This window comes from Falco cherrug, chromosome 20 (genome assembly GCF_023634085.1).
Source record: "Falco cherrug isolate bFalChe1 chromosome 20, bFalChe1.pri, whole genome shotgun sequence".
Lineage (NCBI taxonomy): Eukaryota > Metazoa > Chordata > Aves > Falconiformes > Falconidae > Falco > Falco cherrug.
Window position 1 is genome coordinate 2,418,101 of NC_073716.1, and position 24,569 is coordinate 2,442,669.

At 58.5% G+C, this 24,569-nt stretch overlaps 3 protein-coding genes and 1 long non-coding RNA gene across 4 annotated transcripts; 1 reads left to right on the forward strand and 3 right to left on the reverse strand.

Annotated features, from left to right (window-relative positions):
- Positions 1 to 634: 634 nt before the first annotated feature.
- On the reverse strand, positions 635 to 11,400 carry LOC114015914 (alpha-2-macroglobulin-like protein 1). Its single transcript, XM_055697407.1, has 22 exons — positions 11,193 to 11,400; positions 10,548 to 10,737; positions 10,070 to 10,232; positions 9,907 to 9,959; positions 9,358 to 9,378; positions 8,627 to 8,780; positions 8,425 to 8,506; positions 8,219 to 8,333; positions 7,706 to 7,817; positions 6,798 to 6,907; positions 6,478 to 6,642; positions 5,622 to 5,837; positions 5,253 to 5,310; positions 5,025 to 5,170; positions 4,557 to 4,706; positions 3,844 to 4,062; positions 3,152 to 3,242; positions 2,941 to 3,040; positions 2,351 to 2,576; positions 2,148 to 2,274; positions 1,773 to 1,894; positions 635 to 1,310 (listed from the first exon to the last, which is right to left on the reverse strand). Exons 1-22 carry the CDS (start codon positions 11,264 to 11,266, stop codon positions 1,293 to 1,295), a joined length of 2,712 nt encoding a protein of 903 aa, XP_055553382.1. The 5' UTR covers positions 11,267 to 11,400; the 3' UTR covers positions 635 to 1,292.
- A 154-nt stretch (positions 11,401 to 11,554) lies between these two features.
- LOC114015915 (uncharacterized) lies at positions 11,555 to 20,349 on the forward strand. Its single transcript, XR_003560099.2, has 3 exons — positions 11,555 to 11,634; positions 12,231 to 12,384; positions 18,671 to 20,349. It is a non-coding gene; the product is annotated as an uncharacterized LOC114015915 (long non-coding RNA).
- Positions 12,714 to 17,101, reverse strand: LOC102059459 (1-acyl-sn-glycerol-3-phosphate acyltransferase alpha-like). The gene is made up of 6 exons (XM_005439482.3): positions 16,917 to 17,101; positions 14,446 to 14,579; positions 13,966 to 14,141; positions 13,737 to 13,832; positions 13,427 to 13,499; positions 12,714 to 13,233 (listed from the first exon to the last, which is right to left on the reverse strand). Exons 1-6 carry the CDS (start codon positions 17,099 to 17,101, stop codon positions 12,992 to 12,994), a joined length of 906 nt encoding a protein of 301 aa, XP_005439539.1. The 3' UTR covers positions 12,714 to 12,991.
- On the reverse strand, positions 19,960 to 24,218 carry PRR29 (proline rich 29). The gene is made up of 6 exons (XM_027805733.2): positions 24,109 to 24,218; positions 23,516 to 23,636; positions 21,573 to 21,706; positions 20,534 to 20,709; positions 20,356 to 20,426; positions 19,960 to 20,070 (listed from the first exon to the last, which is right to left on the reverse strand). The coding sequence occupies exons 1-6, from the start codon at positions 24,184 to 24,186 to the stop codon at positions 20,039 to 20,041; spliced, it is 612 nt and encodes a 203-aa protein (XP_027661534.1). The 5' UTR covers positions 24,187 to 24,218; the 3' UTR covers positions 19,960 to 20,038.
- Positions 24,219 to 24,569: the final 351 nt, after the last annotated feature.

Consider the following 24,569-nt stretch of genomic DNA (forward strand, 5'->3'; position numbering starts at 1 on the left):
CCTGCATGCGTCCCCTGCTCCGGAGTTTTGCACTCCCCTTCCCTTTGGGGACAGGCAGAGGCACTGCTGGAAGCCACAGATGGGGCTGACCTCTTTCCTGTGGGCTCTGGGATGACCACAGCTGCTGTCCCCACGCCTGCCCTGCTCGGGCTTTGCTGGATTCAGCCCTGTGCTCACCCCCCTGCTCTGCAAGTGCAGCCCCACACAGTGCCAGTGTCTGCAGGAGGCTGGTCCCTTCCACCCCCATGGACCTGAGGCTGGTCCACCAGCCACCCAGCGTGTGGGCACGGGTCAGTGCCCCAACAGGCATCCCAGGGACAGTTCAATGTGACAAGAAGCTCAGGGTCATCAGCACATGAAGCCTGGCAGGGCATGGGGCAGGATGCAGTGGGGGACGTGAGCAGCGTGGTCAAGGGGAGATCGATTCAGGCGCGGGCAGGAGCTCAGCCTCTCCGGTGGTGCCTGGGGGGCTGCCAAGGGGAGGAGCGCACAGAGGATTTGTCACTAGTGCCTGACCTTGGAGCAGAAGCCAGAGCGCGTTGTCCCCCAGCCCCTCCTGAGCAGGCACCACTGACCCCCTGTTGTGTTGTTCCCTCGGCTGCCTTGTTCCCTGTGCAATGAATTCTCCCTCTGGTTTGGTCTCAGCTTTTTATTCAGCAAAAAAAAGTGAAGGTACAGCCCCTTTGACATGTCATTAAGGTGGGCAGGAGTACTGAGCCCCTAATGCAAAGTGTGTTTTGGGACACAGGGCTGGCTTTGGTCAGGGATGGTGGGAAAGAACCTGAAGAAAGAGAGCTTTCTTGCAAGCAAAACATTTTTCTGCTTCCACTTCTCTTACCCCACCTGCATTTTTCTTAATTTTTCAGCCTGGCTGAGCAGGGACAGGGACAGGGCTGCACTCAGGACAGCCCTGAGCATCCTCTCTATGCCCAGCCTCCAGTCTTGCGCTGAAGTCCCAAGGCTTTTTGTCAGCCTGGGGTTGGCTCACCTGCCTTGCTCCCCTCTATGAGGGGTTGCACTGGCATCAGCTCAAGGGAAACCATGACTCTGTGGTGCACAGCAAAGCAGCTGCTCCCCAGGCAGCCCCCGACCCCGGTGGGATGGCAGGGTTGCTGGTGAGTGGGGCTGGGATTTGAAGTCCTTGTCTCAACCATCTTGCTGCAGGCTCCTGCTGGGTCAGGTGGAAGGGACGAAGGGATGGGAAAAGGCTGCCAGCCCTGGAGACCATGGCTGTCCGGTGGGGTACGACAGGGTCAGGAGCCGAGGGACAGCCAGGCAGCTGCAAGTTTGCTTTACATTCGTCTTGGGAGCTTTAAAAACAGGAATACAGCTTGTATGAGACCAGCATCAGCATCAGCCTTCCCTTCTCTGTCCCAGAAATGCCTCTCCACCTCTGCCAAACACCCCGTCCCCACCAGCCCATCAGCTCCGACGGGCCAGGAGAGCTCAGGGCCACCCCCACTGTCCTTGGCACAGCCCCACGCACACTGCGATGAGGGGAGCAAACTGAACATCACCCGACCAGCGGCTCAGACCCACCAATCTCCCCCCAAAAGGGCAAGGAAGGCACCATCCTACTGATGGTCCCTAAGCCTGCACACAGGCTCTCCCCTCGCTCTGGGTGCTGGTGCTCCCCCGCCTTGCAGCACCCACAGGTGCCATCCAGCATGGCCAAGGGATGGGGAGATGCTCCACTCTGGGGCCAACTGCTTTGGGGGCAGCTCTGCTCCTGGCGAGAAGATGGTGCAAGCCCACCACCTCACTGTGCTCACCTGCACCAGCAGCAGTTTTGTCTCGATGTCCACGTGCCCCTGAGCTGGCATCACGGGCATCTCAGTGCCGCAGAGCTCCTTGGAGTGCAGGGCCTTGGCGATAACGGTGATGTTCACATTCCCTGTGGAGGTAGACGAGGGACATCACTGTGACACTGCCTCGGGGGCTGGCTCCAGCTCAGAGCCATCCTGGGGAGCCGGGAAGGGGGAGGGTGCAATGTGACTGGGAAACGGAGGGAAGGGGCTGGAGAGTGGAGAAGGGAAAGGGGAGAGGGAGGAAAGGGTCAGGAAAGCAGTGGCAAAGAGGAGTTTTGCAAGTAGCCTCACTGCTGGGGTCTCCTCCTCCCTCCCCAGCCCTTGCCATCCCCTCCATACCCAGGCTGGTGGCTCGCATGCCCCACTGGAAGGTCCTCTCCTCATCTGCGCAGATACAACCACTGTACACCTCGTCTGTGACCGCCGACGCCTCCAGCTCCGCCGACTCTGCCAGCGTCACCTGAACCTGCCAGACCATGGCCACGGCTTCATCAGCCCCCGCCAGACCCCAGACCCAGGACCCCCTCCCCGGCCCCGCTCACCCGCAGGCACTGCCGCAGGTAGTTGAAGACGGTGGCCACGAGGGTGAAGGCTTCATGGCGGACCACAGCGTAGGGCAGCGCCAGCTCCACGAGGAAGGGCTTGAAAGCCACGAGGGTGGTAGCAGGGGCCAGCCCCAAGCCCAGCGGGGATGTGCAGAACATCCCAGCTTCCCACTGGGTGATGGCATCGGGCACCGTCACAGTCACCTCTGCAGAGCCCACCTCCCTGCAGGGTTGTAGAAGATGGGCAGATCTCGCAGGCTGAGTCTGATGGACAGAGCCAGCAGAAGGAGCCTGTCAAGCCCCTTCCTCTAGGTCCTGGGGACCACTGAGGGCCATCACACACTTGGAGATGGGCAGAGGTACCGTCAGTGTTCTTAACTCTTATGGCATCCCCTGCCTACAGGCCAGACTGCCCCAGTCTCTCCTGGGGGAAGTGCTGAGGTCCAAGGGAAGGGGCTGCACATGCCTCAGTGTCATTCCTGGATATATGGACACTGAACTGCAGGTCTGGGTGCTGCACCCAGAGGCAAAGCTGATGCAGCGAGGACAGTCCCTTGGCTTGAGGTCTGCTGGGGCTCCTTACTCACCCCACAGGGACCAGCTCCCACAGCCACGTCCCTAAGAAATCCACCTGCATCCCTGTGTCCTCCATGACACCTGCCTGCTCATCTTCCTCCAGTCCTTCTCCTGCAGACAGGACACAGCCTGAGCACGCTGCCAGCAAGGATGGGAAGAGGCAGGCTGTGCCCACCCAGCCTGCAGCCAGCACGGGGGCTGTCACAGGCTCTCCCCGCTCACCTCGGGGGTATAAAAGGCTTTGGTAGCTTTGAAGTTGGATGTTTGGTGCACAGCCCAGCTGAGCATTGGTGACAGCTTTCAGACTTGCATCCTGAAACATGACACATGAAAGAGAACACCACCGTGCTGAAGCCCAGAGATACTGAAATGCTTTTCCATCCCTCTCTGAAGAAAGGAAGCGACATGTGCTTAAAGCCCCATGCCAGAACAGAGCTCCCAAAGAGCAGGACCCCCCCCCTCCCCCGCCACGCTGCAATGGGAGTGCTGGAGAGGAATGTCTGTGCCAGGGGAACTCTCCTGCTGCACCAGGGAGAGTTGGGAAAGATCAGGTGGATCTGCTCTGCCTGCCCCATTCCCAAACAGCCACCCTGGCCAGCGGGAGACACACAGCCCAAAAAAGCAGGGGGATGCCAGGCCAGTCCGTGCTGATTGCTCCAAGCCCAGATTTGTGATGGGAAGAGCAGAGCTTAGCCCCCTCCCTGTGAAATGCTGTTGTGCCTGGACTGACAGATGCCTCTCACCCAGCTGTCCCCAGCTGGCGAAGCGAGGGGCAGGGCATGTCATCTGAGCGATGTAAGAGCTTGGTACATGAGCGTAGATGTGGGCTGGGTGAGGGACCAGGTGCCCCCAGCACCCTGTGTAAGCCTTGCTGGGAGGAAGAGCAGCGTGAGGGAGGGCTGGAGGGCTCATACCTTAATCAGGGTGTAGGAGCCTGGCTGGATGTCAGGCACTGGTACCGCCCTGCGCCAGAGGCTGTGGAAGCAATCCCTCCAGCGACGCCTGGGCACATCAAAACAGTTAATGGATGGAGCCTGTAGTGCGGGGTACAGATTTGTCTGACAGCGAGGTGTATCACGTTCTTCGACTTGAGGATAGCCATCTTCAGAAAACATTGGGATTAACTTATAGACCTAAACAAACACATGAATTCTGAGGGAGAAAGACACAAAATGCTCCTGGCCCAGCTCTGACCCCTTTTGCCCCCAGCATATTTTGCCCCCATAGCTTCTGCACCTCTGCAGGCAGCACAGTGATGCTGCCCTACAGCCAGCCCCAGCCCTCTGCTGGGACCCATCACTGCCCCATCTCTCTTCTCCCCAAGGGCAGGGGATGCTTCCCACCGCCCGCACCCTGTTTGCAAGATTTCCACCCCAGTGGGCCCTGCAGTGGCTTAGCCCACCCCCGTAGGTGATGCACCATCTGCCCTGCAAAGCCCCAGAACCCGTGGGTGGTGTCAGGGGCTCTCTGGGGGCTCCCAGACACCCGGCATCCATCCTGTAAGGGCAGCTCCCCCAGGGTCCCTACTGTCCTGCTCTAAAATGGGTGACAGTGGCAAGAAACTGCTGTCCCCATGTGCCAGCAGTGAGTCTGGTCTAGCCCAGTGCCAAGGTTACTCCAGACTCACCACACTGGGGTTGACCTTGCCCTGGGCACCAGAGGACCGTGTGCGTTGATCCACAGCGTAGACGGCACAGAGTGACCCTGGGGCAGCCTGCACCTTCAGGCGGAGCTGCGAGCCCACCAGAGCCCTCTGCTCCGAGAAGGACAGATTCACCTGGAGAGAGAGAGGAAGCCTTTGGGATAAGGGAGAGGGTGGCTGTCCCAGGGAGAGCTTCTGTGCCACAGCCTGACCCCAAATCCCAGTGGAGGATGGAGAGTGAGGACCACGATCAAAGCCAGGAGGTGGTTTGCAGCAACAACAGGAATGGGCAAGGAAGAACAACGCCCCCCCCCCCCCAAAAAAAAAAAGGCGAGCCTGGGACCAGACGGTTGCAGGGGATGAGGAAAGCCTCTGCTGAAGAGCAAGGTGCAGTGCCCACATCTCCCACTGAGCCCGGCAACAACTCCCCCAGCTCCAGCAGCCTCTGCTCACCTTGTTGGGGAAGCACTTGGCCACGCTGAGCTCGGTGCTGTCAGCCACCATCTCCCCGTTGGGCAGCACCACGTAGCCCAGCACCTTGGCCGTGGGTGCCAGCTCGGGGCCGATGGGCAGCTCCAGGGAGAAGGAGCCTCTCAGCCCTGCGCCGTGGGAAGGGAGGTGACATGAGGAGCAGGCAGGGAGAGCAAAGCCTGCACAGCCCATCCGCGCCTCAGGACCTACCAGCCTCTGCAGGCAGCTCTTTCCTGAGGAAGGTAACAATGGTCCACTTGGCCAGGACCTGCAGAGGAGGAGATGGGAACAATGAAACTGATGCTGAGCGGGGAACCAGCACAAACAGATGAGGGGAGGCTGTGGAGGATGCTCAGGGAGAGACTATTAGACCCACAATGTGCAGGAGGGATGGAAATGGTGCCCCAAGACCTGACAGCTCCAGGATCCATCCCTGAGCGCTGAACTCAAGAATGCCTGCCCAGGGTTGGCTGGAAATGGCTTCTGCTGTAGCTTAACCCCAACCACAACCAGCCTCATTCCACTCCCTGAGCTCTGCCCTTCGTGCAGTCTCCCATCTCTCCCCAGGAGAAGGCTCACCAGGAAGACCACATCCAGATTCTGCAGCTTCATCCCCATGACCTTCTCGTCGAACAAATAATCCACCCCGAGCTGCTGGGGCTGGCCGCAGGGCAGCTTCTTTCCCACCCTGTGGATCTTTAGGAAACTTTGGCTGTCCGAAGAGGAGGGATACAGGTAGCGAGAGACACTTTGGTAACGGAGATAATTCTGGCCTTCATCTGTCTTGGGTGCAGCCTGACGGGGGGTGGGAGGGGAAATGGAGGCTCTTAATGGCAAAGACCAGCTCAGCAGCAGAGCACAGGAGGGGTGGAAAGTCACTCTGCTGCTGTGACTGTGACATCCCTGCAGGAACATGCCAAGAAACACAGTCCAGCTGGACTCAGCACCCAAAAAATAGAGCTGTGTGCCATCAAGGGGCTTGTCCAAGGGACACTCAAAGGGGCAGCCAGCAGATGGCCGGAGGTGGCAAGCATGGCTAAGCAGCACGTGTGGGCAGATGAAAAAGCATCCCACAGCTCTCTGATCTCGTGCCCAGATGGTGAAGGTAGAAAGGATTCTGAAATTTGGCAGTGAAGTATGAAAATGGTAAAGGCAGAGAGAAGGAATTAGAGCAAGAACTGGCAGAATGCATCAAAAGTGAGAGCAGCCCCTTTTCCCAGCACAGGAGGAGCAGGGAGGGTGCCAGGGTCTGCAGGGTCTGACAGGCAACCACGGTGTTAAACAGGGCTAATAAACACGTGGAGCTCTTTACCATAGGATGCTGTGGGTGCTAAAGGACCAAGTAGGGTCAAGGGGAGGCTGGAAGATTTTGTGTAAGAAAACCTTTGTGATCTTTACTAAATCCAGGATGCCTAACAGGGCGTGGGGCACTTACGTGCAGGGAGACCTCGCCATTCCAGCCAGAGGTGTCCAGCTCGAAGGAGGCTCTCCCCGATCCATCCATGGGCAGGGTTTTTGTTTGCCGTTTTAGTCCAGTATCAACCACAAGCAGGAACTCCTTCTCCTTCAGGGCAGAGCTGTTGGTTCTCTTCAGCAACATCTGCACTGGCAGGGAAAGGGAGATGCTCCAGGCTGGGCTGCAGTCGTGGGGCAGAGGGCAGGGGTGGGCGAGCAGGGCTGGGGTCAGCAGGAGAAGGACTGGGTGCAGCAGGGAGCAGGGGAGCCCTGCAGGGTGCCCCCCCCCTCCCCCATTACCGTCCCGGTGTAGGGGATGCCTGGCTTGTAGAATTTATCGTGGTTTTCAAAGGTGATCGTGGCCATTTCATCCACAATTACACAGCTTCTGGTCACTGTGCGCCACATCCCTGCAGAGAGGAGGGGGAGGCGAAAGAGGCACTCAGCAACTTGTCATTGCGATTCCCCCCAGGAAAGATGGGTCAGAGTGTCTCTGACATGCAGCATTACAGGTTTGCTCCCTACTGCTGGCTTTGCAAGTGGCCACACACAAAAAAGCCCACCCTGTCCTCTTGCAGGCAGTGGTTAGGGGCAAGTCTGCACAGTGCAAAACCACACTCGTTGGGCAACAAATGCAAATCCCAGTGCTTAGGCGTGATGGGAGCTGTAGTGTGAGCGGGGCCACACTCAGCCGAGATCTGTGTGCTGCCAAAATACCAAGCTTTACCCCAAAATGCCCCTCTTAATGGCTGCAAGCAAACAGAAGAGGCCTCTCACAGCTGCACTGCGCTGAAATTGGGCTTTTTATTTGACCCTAAGGATGCGTCTAACAAGCCCTCCCAGGCACAGCACAATTATTTGTAACTAGATTCAAGTCAGAAAGCCCCAGTATGAAAAATAATTACCCCGGTAGCTCTCCAGGCACTAATCAAGCACACTAACTAGGCTCAGGAAGGCAGAGAGTGGGGAAGGAGATGTGGATGATGGAGGGATACCTAGGGGTGGGCTGTTGGAAGGGGAAGAAACTCCTGATCTGCCTTCAGGACCTAAGGGATTGCTCCGTCAGTCAGGAGTAGAGGAAAAATGGCAGCAAAGAAAGTAAGGGCACAGAGCAGCTGCTGCTTGTGGATGGGAAGGACAGAGACCCTGGGGACATGTGGTAGCTGTGCCACATCCTCCAGGTGTCACCAGCCCAGGGCAGTGCTCACCGGTCCCCTCCTCCAGCAGCGTTGCAGAGGCATAGAGCCGACTCCTATGGAAGCTGGTCAGGCTGAAGGAAGCCGCCGGCACCTCAGCGGAGAAGCAGCCATCCCTCCCCATCTGAAGGAAAGAATCACCCTGTGGCTGGGCCCTTGAGCGTCGCCTGCTGTCACCCTTGGGCTCCCAGCTGCTGCGAGCCCTGCTGCTGCTGCATCCCTCCATCCTGTCCTGCCACCCTTGGATCCTGCGAACTTGCCGCCCTGGGGCTGGTACTGTGCTCTGCCGTGCAGCTGGCTGTCCCGTTCCTGCCCATCCTGGCCTGAGGACCACCCCGAGCCCCTGCTCCACTCCTCTGTGCCCTTTGGGATGACTCCGGGTTTTCAGCACTGCCACGTGAGAGCTGAATCACCTGGCAATGCCCGATCGATGCACCCAGCCATCAACAGCCCAAGCACCACAAGATGAGGAAACATTTCCAGGGCCACCAGCCAAGTGCCTTCTCCCTTTCCTGCTGCCCTCACCTGGCCCCTAAACTCAACACAGTTCCTCAAAGATCCCTTCAGGGAAATATCATCTTCACGGGACCGGCACAGCCTGGCTTCAGCTCTTCCCCGGAAAGTTCTCCCGGACGGGTACCTGTCAGGAAGGGGAGCAGATGGGACGGCTGTTTGGGGGAGCATCGTCCCGGGAGCATCCAGCTTTCCTGTGAGGCTGCTCTCCCACTCACCGCCCACAAATGTCCAGTTGGGTCTTCTCGTCCTTCACCACCACGCAGGGCAGCCGGATCAGCACTTCAAAGTGGGGTGGCCCTGTGGGGAGACCAGCAGCGAATGGGACTGTGCCCATCTCTTCTTTTGGGAGTTTCTTGCCATCCCATACAATGGCTCCCCGAACACTCCGTGCGGAGCCCAGCCTTCATCCCCACGCACCGTCGTCCTTCACGCTGAAGGAGTGCTGCTTGCCCTCCACCTTGATGGTGTATGTGCCCAGGGCTGGCTCCGCAGCCAGCGGGAAGGACAGTTCTACGATGCCCTGCCGTGGGCTCACCCCCCGCCACTGCGCCACGATCTTCCTCCTGGGATCCTGCAAACAGGGACACGGAGCTGACGGGGCTGAAGATCGGCTGCGTGGCAGTGTGGGTTGATAATCTCAAGGATCAAGTCACCCTGCGTATCCTCACCCGAAGCAGAGGTTTTGCCCTGCCATCACGCTCAGAGTGGCATCGCCTCTCCAGAAGGAAAATGCCCACCCTGGGGATGTATCAGCTGAGCTCCATCCTGGCTACACTAGCTGGAGCTGGCAGGGAGATGCTCCAGCCTGTACTGGGAGCTCAGGAGGTTCCCCAGGTTGGGTTGAAGTCTCTGTGGCAATAGCCACTGCTGTCTCCGTCCATGTAGCCTGCCCCTTAGCAGCACCTCCGCAGAGGACCCCCTGTTTGGCGGGCAGACGGTGAGCTGACCCCGAGTGGGCTGGAGATGTGGATGAGGAACCCAAGCCTTTTTCCCTGCCCCTTGTAACTTCTCTCAGCACCCACAGCGGGCATGTCCCCATCCCTACTCCTTGTCCCCACAGCAGCTCCTTGTCCCCAGCATCACACACGTGCTGTGGCCCTTTGCTCCGTGCAGGGGAGCCGACATGCTGGCACAGGGTAACGACTCACCTTCATGACCACCAACGGGAGCTGCAAAGAAAGAGGGGAGCAGCATTTAGCACGATGAGAGCACGGGACGCTGAGCTCGTAGCTGAGCCGGGGGCTGAGCCTGTGGGATCTGGCTCGGCCCCTGCAGAGCTGGTTGCTGGGCTGGGGGCTCAGAGCTGCGGTCACTGCCTGGCTCCCGCTGCCCTCTCCAAGCAGCAGGGTGCGAGGCTGCGTTGTGCAAACAGCATTAGTTGTGCAATGGGGCCTGGCAGCACTGTGTAGCACCGGGAGTCTGGAACCGGTGGGTGTTACAGTGGTGCATAAAAGCTACGCAGGAGGGAAGAGGGGGAAAGGGAACAGCTCATCTGTGCCAGTGCCAAAAGCGAAGGGCTGTACCCTGGGCACGCAGGCTGGGCAGAGCTGTACCCCTCCTGCCGCCCGTCCCTTCAGTGTTTGGGGGATTCCCTCCCTGTGGGGACGCTGACGGCTGTGCCACTGCTGCCACTGAGGCTTGGGCACACGGGGATCCCGTTGCCTCCGCATCCCCCCCGCACCCCGATCCCATCTCACCTTCCTGTTGCTGGGAATGAAGTTTTGATCCAAACGGACAATTCGAAACTTCACTGGAGGGAGCAAAGGTGGGAGCAGGAGTGAGTGCTTAGGGCTCAGGACCCAAACCTGGCAACCCCATCCCAAGAGCCAGCAAGCTCTCCCAGCAGCTCCTGCCCCTTACCAGTTTGTCCAGGCTTGTAGACGTCCCTGTCTGTCTGCACCAAGGTCCCCAGCTCCAGGGTTTTCACCAGTACTTTCTTCTGCTCAGACACCTGCAGGGAACCTCCCTGGATGGAGACGTGAAGATGCGCAACCTCATAGATGCTTGCAGGAGGGGTAGAAACCTGCCGCAGGGGAAACCAGAAATGGTTGCAAAGCCTTTATGTTGGATGCCAATGAGACAGTACACCCGGCCCCCACTGTCACCACCCCGTGGCCCCATGAAGGCACCAGGGAACTGGTGTGCATGGGAAGATGAGGCAGATACAGCCAAAAAAGTCTCTGTGCACACCCATGTCCCTCCACTCTTCACCTCACCCGTTGCTCATCCAGGATGGACCCCACGTCCCCTCCCAGTTACCCCAGGCCCCTCTGGCAGCAGGTGGGGGATGGATACCCCTTCCCAAGGTCCTCAGCCCTGTTGTGGGGCCATGACTCACGTTGGAGAAGCGGGGCCAGTTCAGCTGGAGGATATCGCTGCCCTGCTTCTCCAGGGTGATGTTGGGGACTCTGAGGCTGCTGGCCAGGTGGAGCGTCACCTGCACGGGCTCGTCCAGGTCCATGAGGTGGATGTGCACTTTGCCAGTGTATGGATAGTACAGCATGGAGGGGAAGAACACCATGTAGTGCCTGGTGGAGGAGACACCTCAGTAGTGGGGGAGAGCAGGGAGCCCTGCCAGATTGCAGTGCTCCCTTCCAGATTCTCAAGGCAGAAGGCACGTGGGGTTTTTTCCATCCCATGGATGCTCTCCACAGGGCTATGCCACCCAGCCCTGCCCCATCTACCCAGGGAAGCTGGCGAGCGCACGGAGCAGAGCAGAGCCCCCTTTGCCTAAACACCTTAGGGAAGAGCCGAGGGGTCAATCAAGAGCGGAGGGAGGAAAGGCTCTGCTCACCCACTGGCTTCTGTGTGAGGTTGCACCTCCACCAAAACAGCCCAGAGACACCAACCCCTGGCACAAAGTCCTCTGTGGGGACAACCACCACCCCGAGCATTCCCACCCGGACCAGCAACCACAGTCACAGCAAGGATTATCGCAGCGCTGAGACCGACCCCGCTCCCTGCAGGCACAGACAGGGCTTACGGCTTTGCAGATGCTCCAGCTGTGAAGTACAGGACAAAAAACAGCAGGCAGGGCAGAGCTGCCACAGACCCCATGCTTGGAAGACCAGTGGAAGCAAGGTGGTCCCAGAGCCCCGTGTGCTGAGTTTTCTTCTTGTCTTCAAGCCTTCACCTCCCGACTGGCAGCAAGCAAAAGCCAGCAAGGTCTCTGGCTGGGACCCAGCCAGCCAACCAGGACAATGTTTAACCACCAGACCCAATGTTTGCTGGGTTCAAGGTTCTAGGCACCCAAAGCACACCCATGGTGGTGGGCACACTGCAGGACTGCTGAGCCAGCTCGGAGCTGACAGAGCTGCCACACAGACCCCCGGCAGCAAGGCAGGCAATAAAGAGGCTTTCTGCAAAATTAAATTCTTCACGTGCACACTGCCCTTGACCATCTCCATGTGGCAGTTCCCGATCCGGTGAGCTGTTACTCATGGGAAGTCTCTTTTTTTATTTGCTCATGTTTTCGCCTGGTGATATCTGTCTGGGCAGACAATTGCCACGGGTTTGCAGGATTTCCTCCTGTAATGAGCCAGCCGCTGCCTAGAGTGGGAATGATGCCAAACCAACACTGCACCCTTGTTTGGCCACAGTTTGCACATCTTATTGGAAAGACGGGAGGTGAAGCCTGCCCACCCTGCTGCCAGCACTGGGACAGCCACATGCTGCGTTTCTCCCTGCCCTACTGTCACTCTGCGGTGGCTGTGACAGGAGCTGCTCGGCTGGGAAGGAGCCAGCAGATGCCTAGAGCTCTGCCCGGCTGCAGGGAACGGGCCAGGGGAGATGGTGGCTGGTGGATGAGTCTGGTTGTGCCATGGTCTGGTGGCCATGAGGAGGTCCCTCCTGCTCCAGGTGGGCATAATCCAGGCACCTCTTCCCTCTGAGGGTTTTGGGATGTAACGGATGCTCTTCCTGTGCACTTACTGCTTGTCCCCAAGGCAAGGAGAGGTCTACTTGGGACCTAGTCCACCCCAGTGTAACTCTCACTCTGCCACATGCTCCTCACACCACCCAGCGCTGCACCCCACGGAGAAGCTGTGGTGTCCACAGGGATGCTCCACCTGCAGTGATGCAGGCACCCCACATGGCTGTAAGGAGATGGATCCCCCTCCCAACTCCCCCCTCGGCACCCGAGGCGCAGGCAGGACTCCGTGCACGCGCAGCATCAGGTATGCACTGTTTAATCTTGCACCCTTGTCTCATAGTTCAGCCTCAAGGATGCTGTTCCCCCTTGACCTCCTGCCCCTGCCAGGCCTCACTCTGTGCTCTGGACCCCTCCCCAGAGCTGGCTGCAGCTGAACAGCATTGCCAGCTTGCAGGAGCCTCTGGAAGAAGCAACCCAGCAAGCCCATGGGTGAACCCCACCGCGTGTCACACCATCAGGGGTGGAAAAGGGAGCGGGAAACCCCCCAGCCCAGCCTGGCACATCTCTCGCCCCTACCCAGTGTGCAGGCAGGAGCCACCCGGGCACACGGGGCTCGTTACCCAGGGCCAGACACAGCGTCAGGTTTGGGGGAGACAGTTAATGCCCTGGGGAGGGAATGCACAGCCACAGAAAGGGGTTTCTGGGGGCACCTTGCACTCTTTCGGGGTGCTGCTTGGTCCCCCTCCTGCACTGCTCTGCTTCCCCTTGCACCGAGGCACCATCCTGCTCTTGCAGGCTGCTGGGGCAGTGGCAGGTCTGGCAGACACATCCACAGGGGACAAGGGGACAACATGCCTCAACCTCTGGCTGTGTCACCTCCCTTATTTCCCCGAGGGGTTCAGTCCCTCTACCTAATTACTGGCCCTGGTTGTGTCCTCCTTGCACTGCGGGCTACCCTGTCCCCTGCCAGCATGGGCCCCAGCGCAGCGTAGGAACGGAGGCTGCTCAGCACCCTGGTCCACACAGCGATCTGCAGACAACTCGGCAAGGGCATCAGCCATGACCTGACGGACAGTCTCTGTCAGTCTGGGGACATCCTTTGGGCTCAGGCCACAGGTTTCTACCTTGGGGAAGATTCGGATGGTGCACGTCCCTGGAGAGAGAAGGAAAAGGCCAGGGATGCTGTTAGATGAACCCACCAGCAACCAGGTCTTCCCACCAACATCCTCCAGCACCAGCTGCCTCCCCATGCCTCAGTGTCCCACAAAAAGACCTTCAAGCCCACATGCCTCATCCCCACCAACAGCTCTGCTTTCCAGCAATGGGGCTTCTTGCCCATCACTTACCAGACGTGAATTTCTTATCCTTGGAGCTGAAGAAGTCCCAGTATGGGGAAATCACAATGGGGAAAATGGGAACCTATAGGACACAGAGGGTCAGGGGAGTCCTCCATACAGACCCACTTCCCAAGTGGGACTCTAGCTCCTGTGTGCCCCAGGCTTCAGCAGGTCCCCGTCCCCTCCCTGGGTCCTGCACAGCAGGGTGCCTGTCCCTGGGGACTCCAGAACCCAAAAGATGCTGATGTCTCCCACCCCACTGCCTCAGGGTGCGTGCCCACCCCACTTTGTCAAGGGCAAGTGGAAAGGATGGCCTTACCTGAGCCTGCACAGCTAAGTGGAAAGCCCCACGCTTGAAGGGCAGCATGGATTTTTCCTGGTTCCTGGTGCCTTCAGGGAAAATCCACACTCGGAGCTGCACGGGATGGGGAGAGACGTGAGCATGGACCCCAACCAGAGCACCCTGGGACCTGCTGTGTCAGTCCTCCCCACACCCCCCTTCCCCCATCAGTGTTTTCTCCCTGACTTCCCCCGCTGCCCGCCCTCACATTTTCACGCCGCATGGTCTTGGCCGTCTGGGCGATGACATCAATTGCATCTTCTCTTTTGTGGCGGTCGATGAAGATGATGCCACTGAGCCAGCAGGCCCACCCCACGGTGCCCATGTACATGAGCTCCTTCTTGGCGATGGGCACACAGCGGTCAGGAATGACCTCCACCATGCCTGGAGGATGGATGGGAAAGGAAATGATCCGTCCCTGCCCAGTGGCACCCAGAACCAACAAGCCCTGTGGCTGTAGTCACCTGGCATCATCTTCCATTGTCCCAGCCCTCCCTCTCTGTCGCACACCCATAGCCCTGAGCTCCTGTCCCACCAGCTCTTCTGGCTTATGCCTACCACACCACCCTGTACAGATACTGGTGCTGTTCTCGGTGGGAACCCCAGGATGAGCCTGGTCCACCCCTGCAGCACCCCAAAGGCTGCTCATGCAGTGATGAGCCCCCCCCCCCCTTTCCCTTGCACGTACCCATGAGGTCAAGGGAAGCTTGGTGGTTGCAAACTATCACATAGGGCTCCTTGATGTTCAGATGCTCAGAGCCCCACACCTGTATCTTGATGCCGTAAAACCATTTCAGGGGCAGGATGGCAGCACACAGGAGCCTAGGGCACAAGAACACACGTAGGGAGCGGGTTGACACAGGGGGAGGCTGCTTGATATTTTCCAGCTCCTCACCATCACACAGGGAGCAAGATGCAAGGAGCAAATAGTGTGTCCCAAGGTGGATCTGTGCTCGGTCTCTGATGCTTCGCTTTTCTAAGCGGGTTTGTAGCCTGTATAGCTCAGAGCTAACCTTGTAACCATCCCTAAGGCAAAAGCAGCTACTACTTCAGTAGTAGAGAGTCTTCATTGGAGCTTCTCGTGAAGAAGAGCAGCCAGCACAAGCTGGTGGGAGGAAAAAATACATCAGGCTTTTTGATCTCCAGGGATGATGGGGAAGCAAGAAGAGAAGGGATGGGATGTCTGCCTGCAGCCAAGCTGCAAATCATCACATTCCACTGAGGAAACTGGCCTCTGGCTGGGTGAGCCTCACGCTGAGGCTGCCCCATGCACAGCTGGCTTGGTGCATGCAGGCTGGAAACCCAGACAATGGGCTCACAGATACCTAAAGCCAGAGAGACTGGATTGCACAAGAGAGGTGCTGAGCTGTAGGTAGACGAGCGCTGGACAAGCAGAGGAACGGTCTTGAAACAGCTCTACAGGGATGCTGATGTCTTCAGGGACTGTCCCTGCAGGCACCAAGCTCTGTGCTGCAGTTGGAGGGGGAAAAGAGCAGGGAAGGGAAAACCAATGCTCATTCGAGGAAATCACAAAGAAAAACTTCACTGGACCTGCACCGTCAGGAAGAGGTGGAGGTTTCATCCAGGCAGATGGAAGAGGGAACAAGAAAGAGCAGTGTCGCCATCCAGGGAGGGTTGGACAGGAAAGGTAACATCAGGATGGCAGCGATGATGAAGGGTGACACTCAGTATGAGAATAACGAGAGGAATGGAGGGAGGATGGAGCAACGGGGATTGCAGCACACAGAGTGGCAGTAAAAGGCTGCTATGCTTTCAGGATTGAAATCAGGCACTCTCCAACCCACAGCATGAAGAGTGCCCGTGCCAGGGTCCACACATCTGGCAGCAATTGGTCCCAGGGAGCCCACAGGGGACAGGGCAGGGGATGGGGCTGTCAGCAAGCGCTCAGCACCAGGTAGGGATGAGAAGTTTGGGAGGAGAAAGCAGAGGCAGGCACAGAGGGGTAAGGAGGCACGATGCTTGAGGGTCCACTGTATCAGAAGACCACCCATCCCTTGGGAGATGCAGGCTCAGAAATCACTGCATCTGCAGAGAAGCAAAACACTGGTGGCAATGCCCCAAAGCAAGGACTAATGACAGGAATGTGCTCCAAGCCGGAGGCTTTGCGATTTGGAGGCTGAGGAGGAGAGGGTGTGCTGCTCCAGCGGAGGATGGCTGCAAGGTGTCGGTGGGATAAGATAAGGCAGCGTGAGTCACCGCTGCATCACCCCAGGTATTGCCATAAGCCGGAAACATTTGCGCCAGGGCTCGGAGCACCTCCAGGCACGTGTGCGTGCACAGCGTTTCTGCACAGGAAGGATGAGGGAGAGAGGCTACACAACAGCCTAATAACATCAACCCCCTGACCACACTCCTGCCTGGGGCCTACAATCCATCAGCACGAATACGTGATGGCTCAAGCTCAGCAAATGCCACAAGCTCAGACATTTTTCACTCTGACATAATTATATCTCTTCTGGTATGCTATCATGCCCAGGAATCCAGTAACAAGATTGCAACACCCTTCAAAGCAACTAGACCTTCCTCTCATGTTGCACGGAGATGTTATCCCAGTACTGCCACCACCCCCGAGCACAGCTGACAGCACCAGCACACGACTCACCAGAACATGACTGCCCCATGCCCTGCAGCTGATGGCACCGCTGCATCCCCAAATCCCTCTGCCAAAGCGCAGTCCCCAGGGCTCCTACTGGGCAAGAACTGCCGGGGAGACGGTGATGGGTGTGCATCTGCATCCTGCTAATGGTTGTACCTCCAGCCTTTGCCAAACCCCCCTATCACTCACCCAGCCAATGACCCCAACATTGCAATGGCCAAGAACGATCCCTTTTACGTTACTTCAGCCTCCAGGAACCACTAGTTCTGACCCAGATGGCCACCTCCATCGTGGCATAACCTTCCCTGGGCATGGCCAGCACCTCTTCACCGTACCACAACATGTAGATGCACCCTTCATTGGCACACGGACATGACCACAGCCCTCACTGTGGCCCCAGGGCTCAGCCACCAGTCATAACGCAGCTGTGGGTATGTCCAGCCCAGGAGAGAGCGTGTGTCCACAAGACCACATCAGCTCCTCCATCACAGCCAAGCCCCAACCATCTCCACTCCAGAGGCACGCCCCCAAGCTGTACTCACTTCATGTTCTCCACGGAGCGTCCCCGAAGAGCTGCAAAGGGGGACAGGATGGTGGCCATGGCCACAACCCAGCAGTTGAAGAAGACCACCTTGCAGTAGTAGTGGAAAGTGGCATTGTACCGATAAAGCAGCAGGGCTGCCAAGGGGAGGAGGAGCAGCAACCCATGGAGCAGGACCTCCATCATGCTGTCCTGGCAGGAGGATGCTGGGGAGCTCAGCCCACGTCCCCAGGAGCAGGGCGAGTGGAGCAGGGGGTGCTGAGGAGCATGGCAGATGAATCAGGTGTATCAGCAGAGCAGTGCGTGGGTGTTTGGGGCTGGTCCAGGGGAAGGTGCTGTGTGTGTCTCACCCCGTACAGCGGCTGGAGGCTGGACTGGCTCAGGTGGGAGGCAGGCTACCCCACTAAGGGTGGAGAGTGATGGTGAGTCAACGCCGGGGACCCTGGAACACCCAAGGTATTACCTGCTGATAAGTGCCCACCTAGGCTGTTAAAAGCCATTGCAGTGCCTTGGGAAATCCCCAACTGCAGAGCATCTCGTTGCAATGCGATCTGTTGCCCACAAAGGCGCCCATGCTCTGGGCACCTCTCCTGGCCACAGGGACCCCAACCCCAGGAAAGGGGGAACCTCAGCTGGTAGGAACAGCAGGAGCTAGTTCTGGTCCCTGCCCATCACTCTGGCACATCCTGTTGCAGCTCCCTGTTGGTACCATGGCTCATCCCCAGACCTCACCCTGCAGAGTATCAGATTATTAGAAAATATCTCCCTGCTGTTCCCTCCCGGGTCTGCAACAGGCACGTGGTACCGGTGCTCCCCCCTTCTTGGGCTGCAGGACCCCCTCTGCCCTTCCCCTCCCGAGCCCTAGCATCTGTCACCAAGGTCCCAGCAATGCCACAGAGGTCTGAGCCCCGCCACCCCCCCTCCCACTGCCACCCTGGGCTGAAGGAGATGTCAGCCCTCGCCCCAGTTGGCAGTCAGGGGCTGCATTGCGTTAGGTGTTTACATAGGTGCAATTAGCACGCACAGGGCTGTAATTAGGCTCTCTTTCTGCTCTGTTGCTTTCGCACTGCACACGCCGGGTCCCCGCCAACCCTGCGGAAACCCTGGCCTTGATTTTAACTGCTTGTCATTGCAGAGATAACTCTGGCCTGGTCTCACCCACCAGCAGCATCTCCCAGCCTGGCTGTCCCATGTCCCAAGCCCTGCCAGGGACACCCACACGATGCTGCCCAGACCCCTTGGCTCGTCTCCGACCCCTGGGGCAGGAGGCTGTGAGCAGAGGGCTCCGCTCATACCTTCCCATCACAACCTACCAGAGCTCTGGGGCAAAGAGACCTATTTACCACGCTGGGGAGAGCCACCACATCACCTGGGTCTACCCCAGCGGCCCTGCCCCTCATCTGACACCACCCCACACCTCCCTTGCTCCGTTCCGCTCCATGCCCACGGCTGCTTTTCCCACCCACACCCACCCCATCCCTGCTGACATGGGTGCACACGGATGCCTTCAGGCTCCCAGCTGTATGATGCTTTCCGTGCTGCCAGCTGGTGGGTGCCACAGTCCAGTCACTGTGACCCACAGAGGGCTCCAGGGGTTACTTCCACCGTGGGTGTTGCAATCCCCGTTGCCTCACCCTCCCATTGCTCTCATTATTCTCATATTCATCCTAAGATTGGGCCATATCTTGAGCTCACCCTTCCTGTCCACCCCATCACCAGGTGACTCCTCTCTTTCTTCCCTTTCTGTCTATATAGATGTGGAAACCTTCGTGCACCAGCCTGGTGCCCATCAGACGAAGCTGTGCTTTTGGATCATCTCCATCCCTTCTGCCCAGCCAGTCCCATAGCCTGCCTGGCTGCTCCCAGCTGCAGACATGCCTTCACGATGCAGCCCAACACGGCTCTTCTGCTCCACATTTGGGAGCTTCTCCTCCAGCTGCAGCAGGAGCCAGGCTGAGGTTTGCTGCAGGGGAAGATCTACCTGTGCCAGAGCACAGCTCAGTCCTGGGCTCCGGGAGGATAAACCCTCCTTTCCACTGGGACCCCAGAGGGGAGGCAGGGCAGTCCTTGTGCCCAGGGGGAGCAGAAGGAGGGAATTTAAAGTGCAAGTGCCTGAGCACCATCTTTCCACGTGCTCTGTGCTCCAGATGACCCACCAGCCCCAAAGTCTCCTGCTAGGACCTCTGCTCTTAAGGCAAAGCCTCCTGACAACTGGCCTGTAAACCAACCAGGGTCAGAGCAGAGCCATCACCCCTCAGTGGGGCTGGGGAGGTAGCTGACACAGGGGAAAGCTTCCAGCACCCAAAACACATCTGCTCCCACTTCCCCCTTCTTTCTGAAGAGCAGAGGGGATGCCAAACCCTGAGGAACTCCATGCTTCCCCGACTGCATCCCCACCAGGAGCAAGCTACAGGCCAGATCCAGCCATCCGATGACTGTGCTCACCAGGAGCATTCCACTCTGCTTCCCAGCAACCACCAGCAGCTCCCCATATTGCACCAGCACCCACATCAGGCACTGATATACCCTCCCACCAGGTGCAAGAGTCTCACCCACCCCTCACCCTCCCAGCTTGGAGGCAGCCCTGTGTTTAGGCACAAAGCCAGCATTCTGGGTAATTACAGATGCTTAATTAATGACAGCAGGGCACTTTCTTAACAAAGCAAATTAATTACAGGCGACGTGCTGCATTGAGATCTGAAGGGACTAATGAAGACCAGGACCACCTGGCCCTCCCCAGCCACAGGGACACAGCTCAGCCCTGCCCCAGAGTCCTCACGGTGCTTGGCAGAGATACGTTGTCCAGCTGGGATTGGGATGTCACCACTAACCTGCTGGGGATAAGCCCTCTGCAGAGCATGGAGATAAAGCCTGCCCCTGTTTGGGGTCACGCTGTTACCTGGGGTTTGGTGACAGGCTTTGTGACACCCCCTGCTTGAGGGTGGCTCATGGGGAGGAAGCCAACATGCCGAGCAAAATCATTTTGCTCGGCACATTGTCTTCTTCCTCATGAGCCACCTTGAAACTATAGGTATCACGGAGCACCCATGCTCAGCACCTGCAGGATCTTCTGGGGTCAAAGGCTGGGACGTGGAGGAGAAACCATCTTGGGAAGCACGGAGCTCACAGCCTCTCCTCCAGCATGTTGTAGTACTCTGTGGGGAGAAAGGGAGAGCTGGAGGATGTGCAAGGGCCACCCCTGGGATCTGATGGATAAAGGGAGCTGGGAGGGCTCAGCCTTTGATTGGGGGCTGCCTGGTTGACGCATGCTTAAAAAATGCATCGATGCGGTGCTTAGGGACGTGGTTTAGCGATGGACTTGGCAACGCTGGGTTAATGGCTGGACTTGATGATCTTAAAGGTCTTTTTCAACCTAAAAGATTCTATGCTTGAGGGCAAGACATCCCTCGCTGAGGGACATGGGGAGAACGTGTCCTTACCTGATGCTGGTAGGACACTGGGTCCCACGGTCCCCGTGGCACTGGGGGGTGGAGGAGGGGGCACTGCGCGGCTGGAGAGGAGCAAAGACAGGAGTCAGTGCTAGCCCTAGCATTACACCAGGGACCACAGGGACACGCACGCAGCCCTGCTCCAGGTGGCACAGAGCTTGTTACTCACGGCTCCCCATCCTCAGCTAATGAGCCTGTGCCCGGGTACCGCAGGGCCACCGGCCTCTGATCCTGCATCAGGACCGGCCATGCCAGGATGGGAGCGGGACCAGGGCAGGGGATGTAGTGATGGTGAAAAACCACAGTCTCCTCTTCCTCTCCGGTCTGCAAAGGCACCACCATCTCCTGCAGGGAGGAACAAAAGGCAGAGCTGTGCCGGGTGCCTTTCAGCAGCTGTCTCCCTGGGGCACTGCTCCCCAAAGCACCAGGGAGGGAGCTCCCACGGAGCTGTGCTTGGCTGCGATGCCGCTGGCACTGCGCGGCTCTCCCAGGGTCCAGCTGGGTGGCCTCGACCCCACACAAAGCCCCACGGTCAGACAGCGTGGGAACACGGCCGTGGGGGACGCGAGGAGGTGGCAGCCCCACAGATGGGACCTCAGAACGCTGCTGGGAAGAGCCTGTTTGATCCAGCCGCTGAGACACAGCAGGCAGGGTCCAGTCTTGGCCAGCATGGTGAACTGGTGGGCGCTGGGTGGGCAGCCTGGGAGGGTGCTTGCCTGGAGCTGCCAGCTGGCAGTGAGCAAGGCAGCTGCCCGCAGCCCAGCTCTTGCCCCCGCTGAGAAAGCGGCATTTTTTCCCCCCGTGGAGATGAAATGTTGAATGTTATTTTGGTTCAAGATGGACTTTGAAATGAAAGCCCTTGCAGAGCCATCCTGCCTAATAGTGCTCAGCCTTGCTGCTCGGCTGCCGCAGCCCAGCACTGCACCCTGCCTGCGCCGCACACGCACGGAGGGTCCTGGCGCTTCCCAGCTGGGCTAAACCACCTCCGAGCAGCCTGGATGTGACCTGTGCTGGCAGAGCTGGGGGTTGAACCAGCACAAAGAGCTCCAAGGGGCTGCAGAGCCTGGACTGAGCTGGGCTGAGACCACCCAGTTTCTGCATAAGTGAGACAGGGTCATCCCGTGCTCATGAGCAGCCCTGGAAAGGTCCCTTTGCCCACCTCTTTGGTCCTATGGTCCCTTTGCCGATCCAGCATCCCTGACCCTTACCTGGGCAGCAGCTGGGGATGGCCCGAACCCGAAGGACGTCAATGCCGATACAGCCAGGTTGTTCATCACCACCTGGTGCATTTGGGAGTTTTGAATCATCATCAACTCGATTAAATCTGCCAGGGTAAGGGGCTCTGCGTCAGAGAGAGATCAGAGCAAGGGCACACGAAACACAGCCATGGGATGAGTGCCTGGGATGGGGTGGCACCAAGGTTTGTCCCTGTGCCCAAGCAGTGGGAGCTAAGCCAGACTTCCCCCACCCCAATTTGGAAGGCCCATGTGGCATTTAAAAATTATTTTGCTTGGATAAAGCTTTAAAATAGCCATATTTCAGCCTTTTCTTCTTTGCAAATGTGATTAAACATCTGGTCTGGCTTGCTGAAGGCTGCTCACAAAAGGTGATTAGTGGTGCTGGAGGCATCAGACTTTCCACCCATTCGGAGGAGAAATGCTCTGGTCCTGGCAGCGCTCAGCGGCTTGGCAAGCCTCTGCCTTGGCACCAGGCAGCAGAGCCGGTGTCCTCGGGGTGTCACCGCACGGGGAGCATGCCAGGGTCAGCTCTGCTTTGTCCCACATCACGCACGGGGAGCTGGGAAGCCCCCAAAGGAGGAAGGAGCTGGGGCTGGGCTGTGGGGGGTGCTGACCCCATCTCCATTCCCAGAAGCCAGCATCTATGGAGTGGGGTCCAGGAGAGGAGCTGGCTGGGGAAGCTCAGTGCCTCCCCAGCCCCTGCCTGGCTCTGCACAGGGGGGCTGGGACCCAGAGCAGCTGTATACATACAGGTCAGTGTCCCAGCCCCCTTGGCTGGATGCCGAAGCCACAGGGCCGCTGCTGAGGACAATCCAACTGCAGAGGAAGCACAGCATCTGGCTCTGCACCCCCATTAAAACATCCTCATTTGCCACAGGCTTGAAATTCCCCTGCAAAATGTCTGCAAACCTGCTGGAGGGGCTGCCTCTGAGATCCTGCTGGCTTTGTGCATGAGACCTCTGAGCCCCTGTTAGCTGCAGCCTGGGTACAAAAGGGTTTGGGCATCCCCGTGCCCCATGTGCCAGATCCCAAAATGCTTTCATAGCTGCAGGGACAGGCTCCCAGGGCACCCAGGAGGCAGCTGGCTCTCCAGTGAGGAGCACTACAGCACAGCCCGGGAGGTGGCCGGAGCCACAAGAAGGCAGTGGGCCAGCAGCCAGGCATTGAGCCGGGAGGAGGAAGCATGCAAAGGTCTGGCAGCTCCTCATGGAGCCCACCCATCCTGCTGGAAGGGCAGCTAGCCCCCACCGCAGGGCTGCGAGGGGCCAGGCTGGGGTCTCCATTTTCTTTCCACATCGATTTCCAGCATGCCCTTTCCTCCATGTATTTTTAAAGACGGCTCAGCCTTCCACCCTCTCCACAACACTGCACAGCTTCACCCTTGGCAGGTCCCAGGGACCAAAAGCCTCCGTGTCTCTGCTTGTCCACTCCCCCAGTCCAGGCTGATGGACCCTGGGTTGCACCAGGTTGGACAAAGCCCCTGTAGACGCTGGTCTTTGCTGCTGCCTGCACCTCCCACAGGCTCTGGGGCTAGCATGTGTCCCACTCCGGTCCCACCTAGCACAGGCAAATTGCCTGTATCACCCTGCCTTTCCCTGGTGATGCTCCCTACAGCCACGTGAAATGGGGTTTGGGAGAACAAAGAGAGGTGGATTTATAAAAACAGCCAAAAAACATTCCCTGGGAGCATCCTGGTGTGGCCAAAGCTGGCTTTAAGGTTAGTAAAATCACCGAAAGTCACATCCCATGGGACAAAGCAGGCATCGAAGCATGGTGTGGCCAGCCCTGCGAGGCTGCAGAGGGTAGGCACAGCCCCCCCACCTGCCTCTTGTCCTGAAAAGGCTGGGGAAAAAGAAGAGGATGGAGATAAGCTGGTTTTAACGCTGACCTCTACGATGTCTACCGTCACGCACCTCCCCGGACATGTGGGGGTCCAGTGGCAGGGGCCAGGCAGGTCCCAGGAAGCTGCTGGAGGATCATCACCGGCTGCTGGGGCACTGGTATGGCTCCATGGGAAGATCGCTTGGGTTGGAGCTGAAAGGCAGGAGGGGAAGGAAAACCCCAGAAATCTCCCACTCTTGTTTAATTTAGTGCCCTGTTACTGCAGCAGCCAGGGAGGAGAGGGGACAGGAGCTGGGCAGGGAGGAGAGCAGTGCTGGCCCCGGGGGAGCAGGGATGAGAGCCAAGGAGTTGGGGGGTGGCTTGCACTGACCCCCATCCTTGCAGGGGTGCAGCCCCGTGAGCCTGGCTGAATTGTACGCCTGGCGGGTCCCCACCTCTGGGGACATGTCCCTGTGCAGAAGCCACCCTCCCAGGACCCCGGGGTCTGCAGGGAGCAGGGAAGCATTTTGCAAAGAGCAGCTTTGCTGCCCCAGACCCCAGTGCCCATTCAAAACCCCAACCCCAGCCCCACTCTCCTCCCACCCCACCCCACTTTCTCCACCCCACTCTCATGAGCCCCGACTATTCCATAAATCCAGAGACAGAACCACTCCCCAGGGCTTACGCTGTGCGGGATGACGTAGGTCCCTACCGGGGGGTCCCCCCAGACCCCATGGGGGTCCCTTGCTGCCCCCACCTCCATGGCTCAGGCAGGTGCGCGGGCGATGGGGCGAGCAGAGCAGCAGCAGGGCTCGTTGCTATAGCTGCTGGGGCCAAACAAACCGCTCCTTGGAGCGTTCCCAGGCTGGTTTTCCCTGCGGTGTATCCCCAGGATAAGCCTCCCCCTGCAAAAGGCTGTGGAGCAGGGATGGCTTGTGTGTGTGTCCCGTCCCACCCCTCGATGGTATTTCTGAGCCTTCAGGACCACCTTCCCCCAGGGAAACAAGCTGAGAGTTAGAGGATGCAAGTTTAGCTGAGCTCTGCTACTGGTCCCAGTTGCAGGGGAGATCTGGTCCCAGTGCTGGGGCTGCTCAGCCCCACTGGTAGCATCTCACAGCTTGTGGCATTGTGAGCTTTCCTAAGATC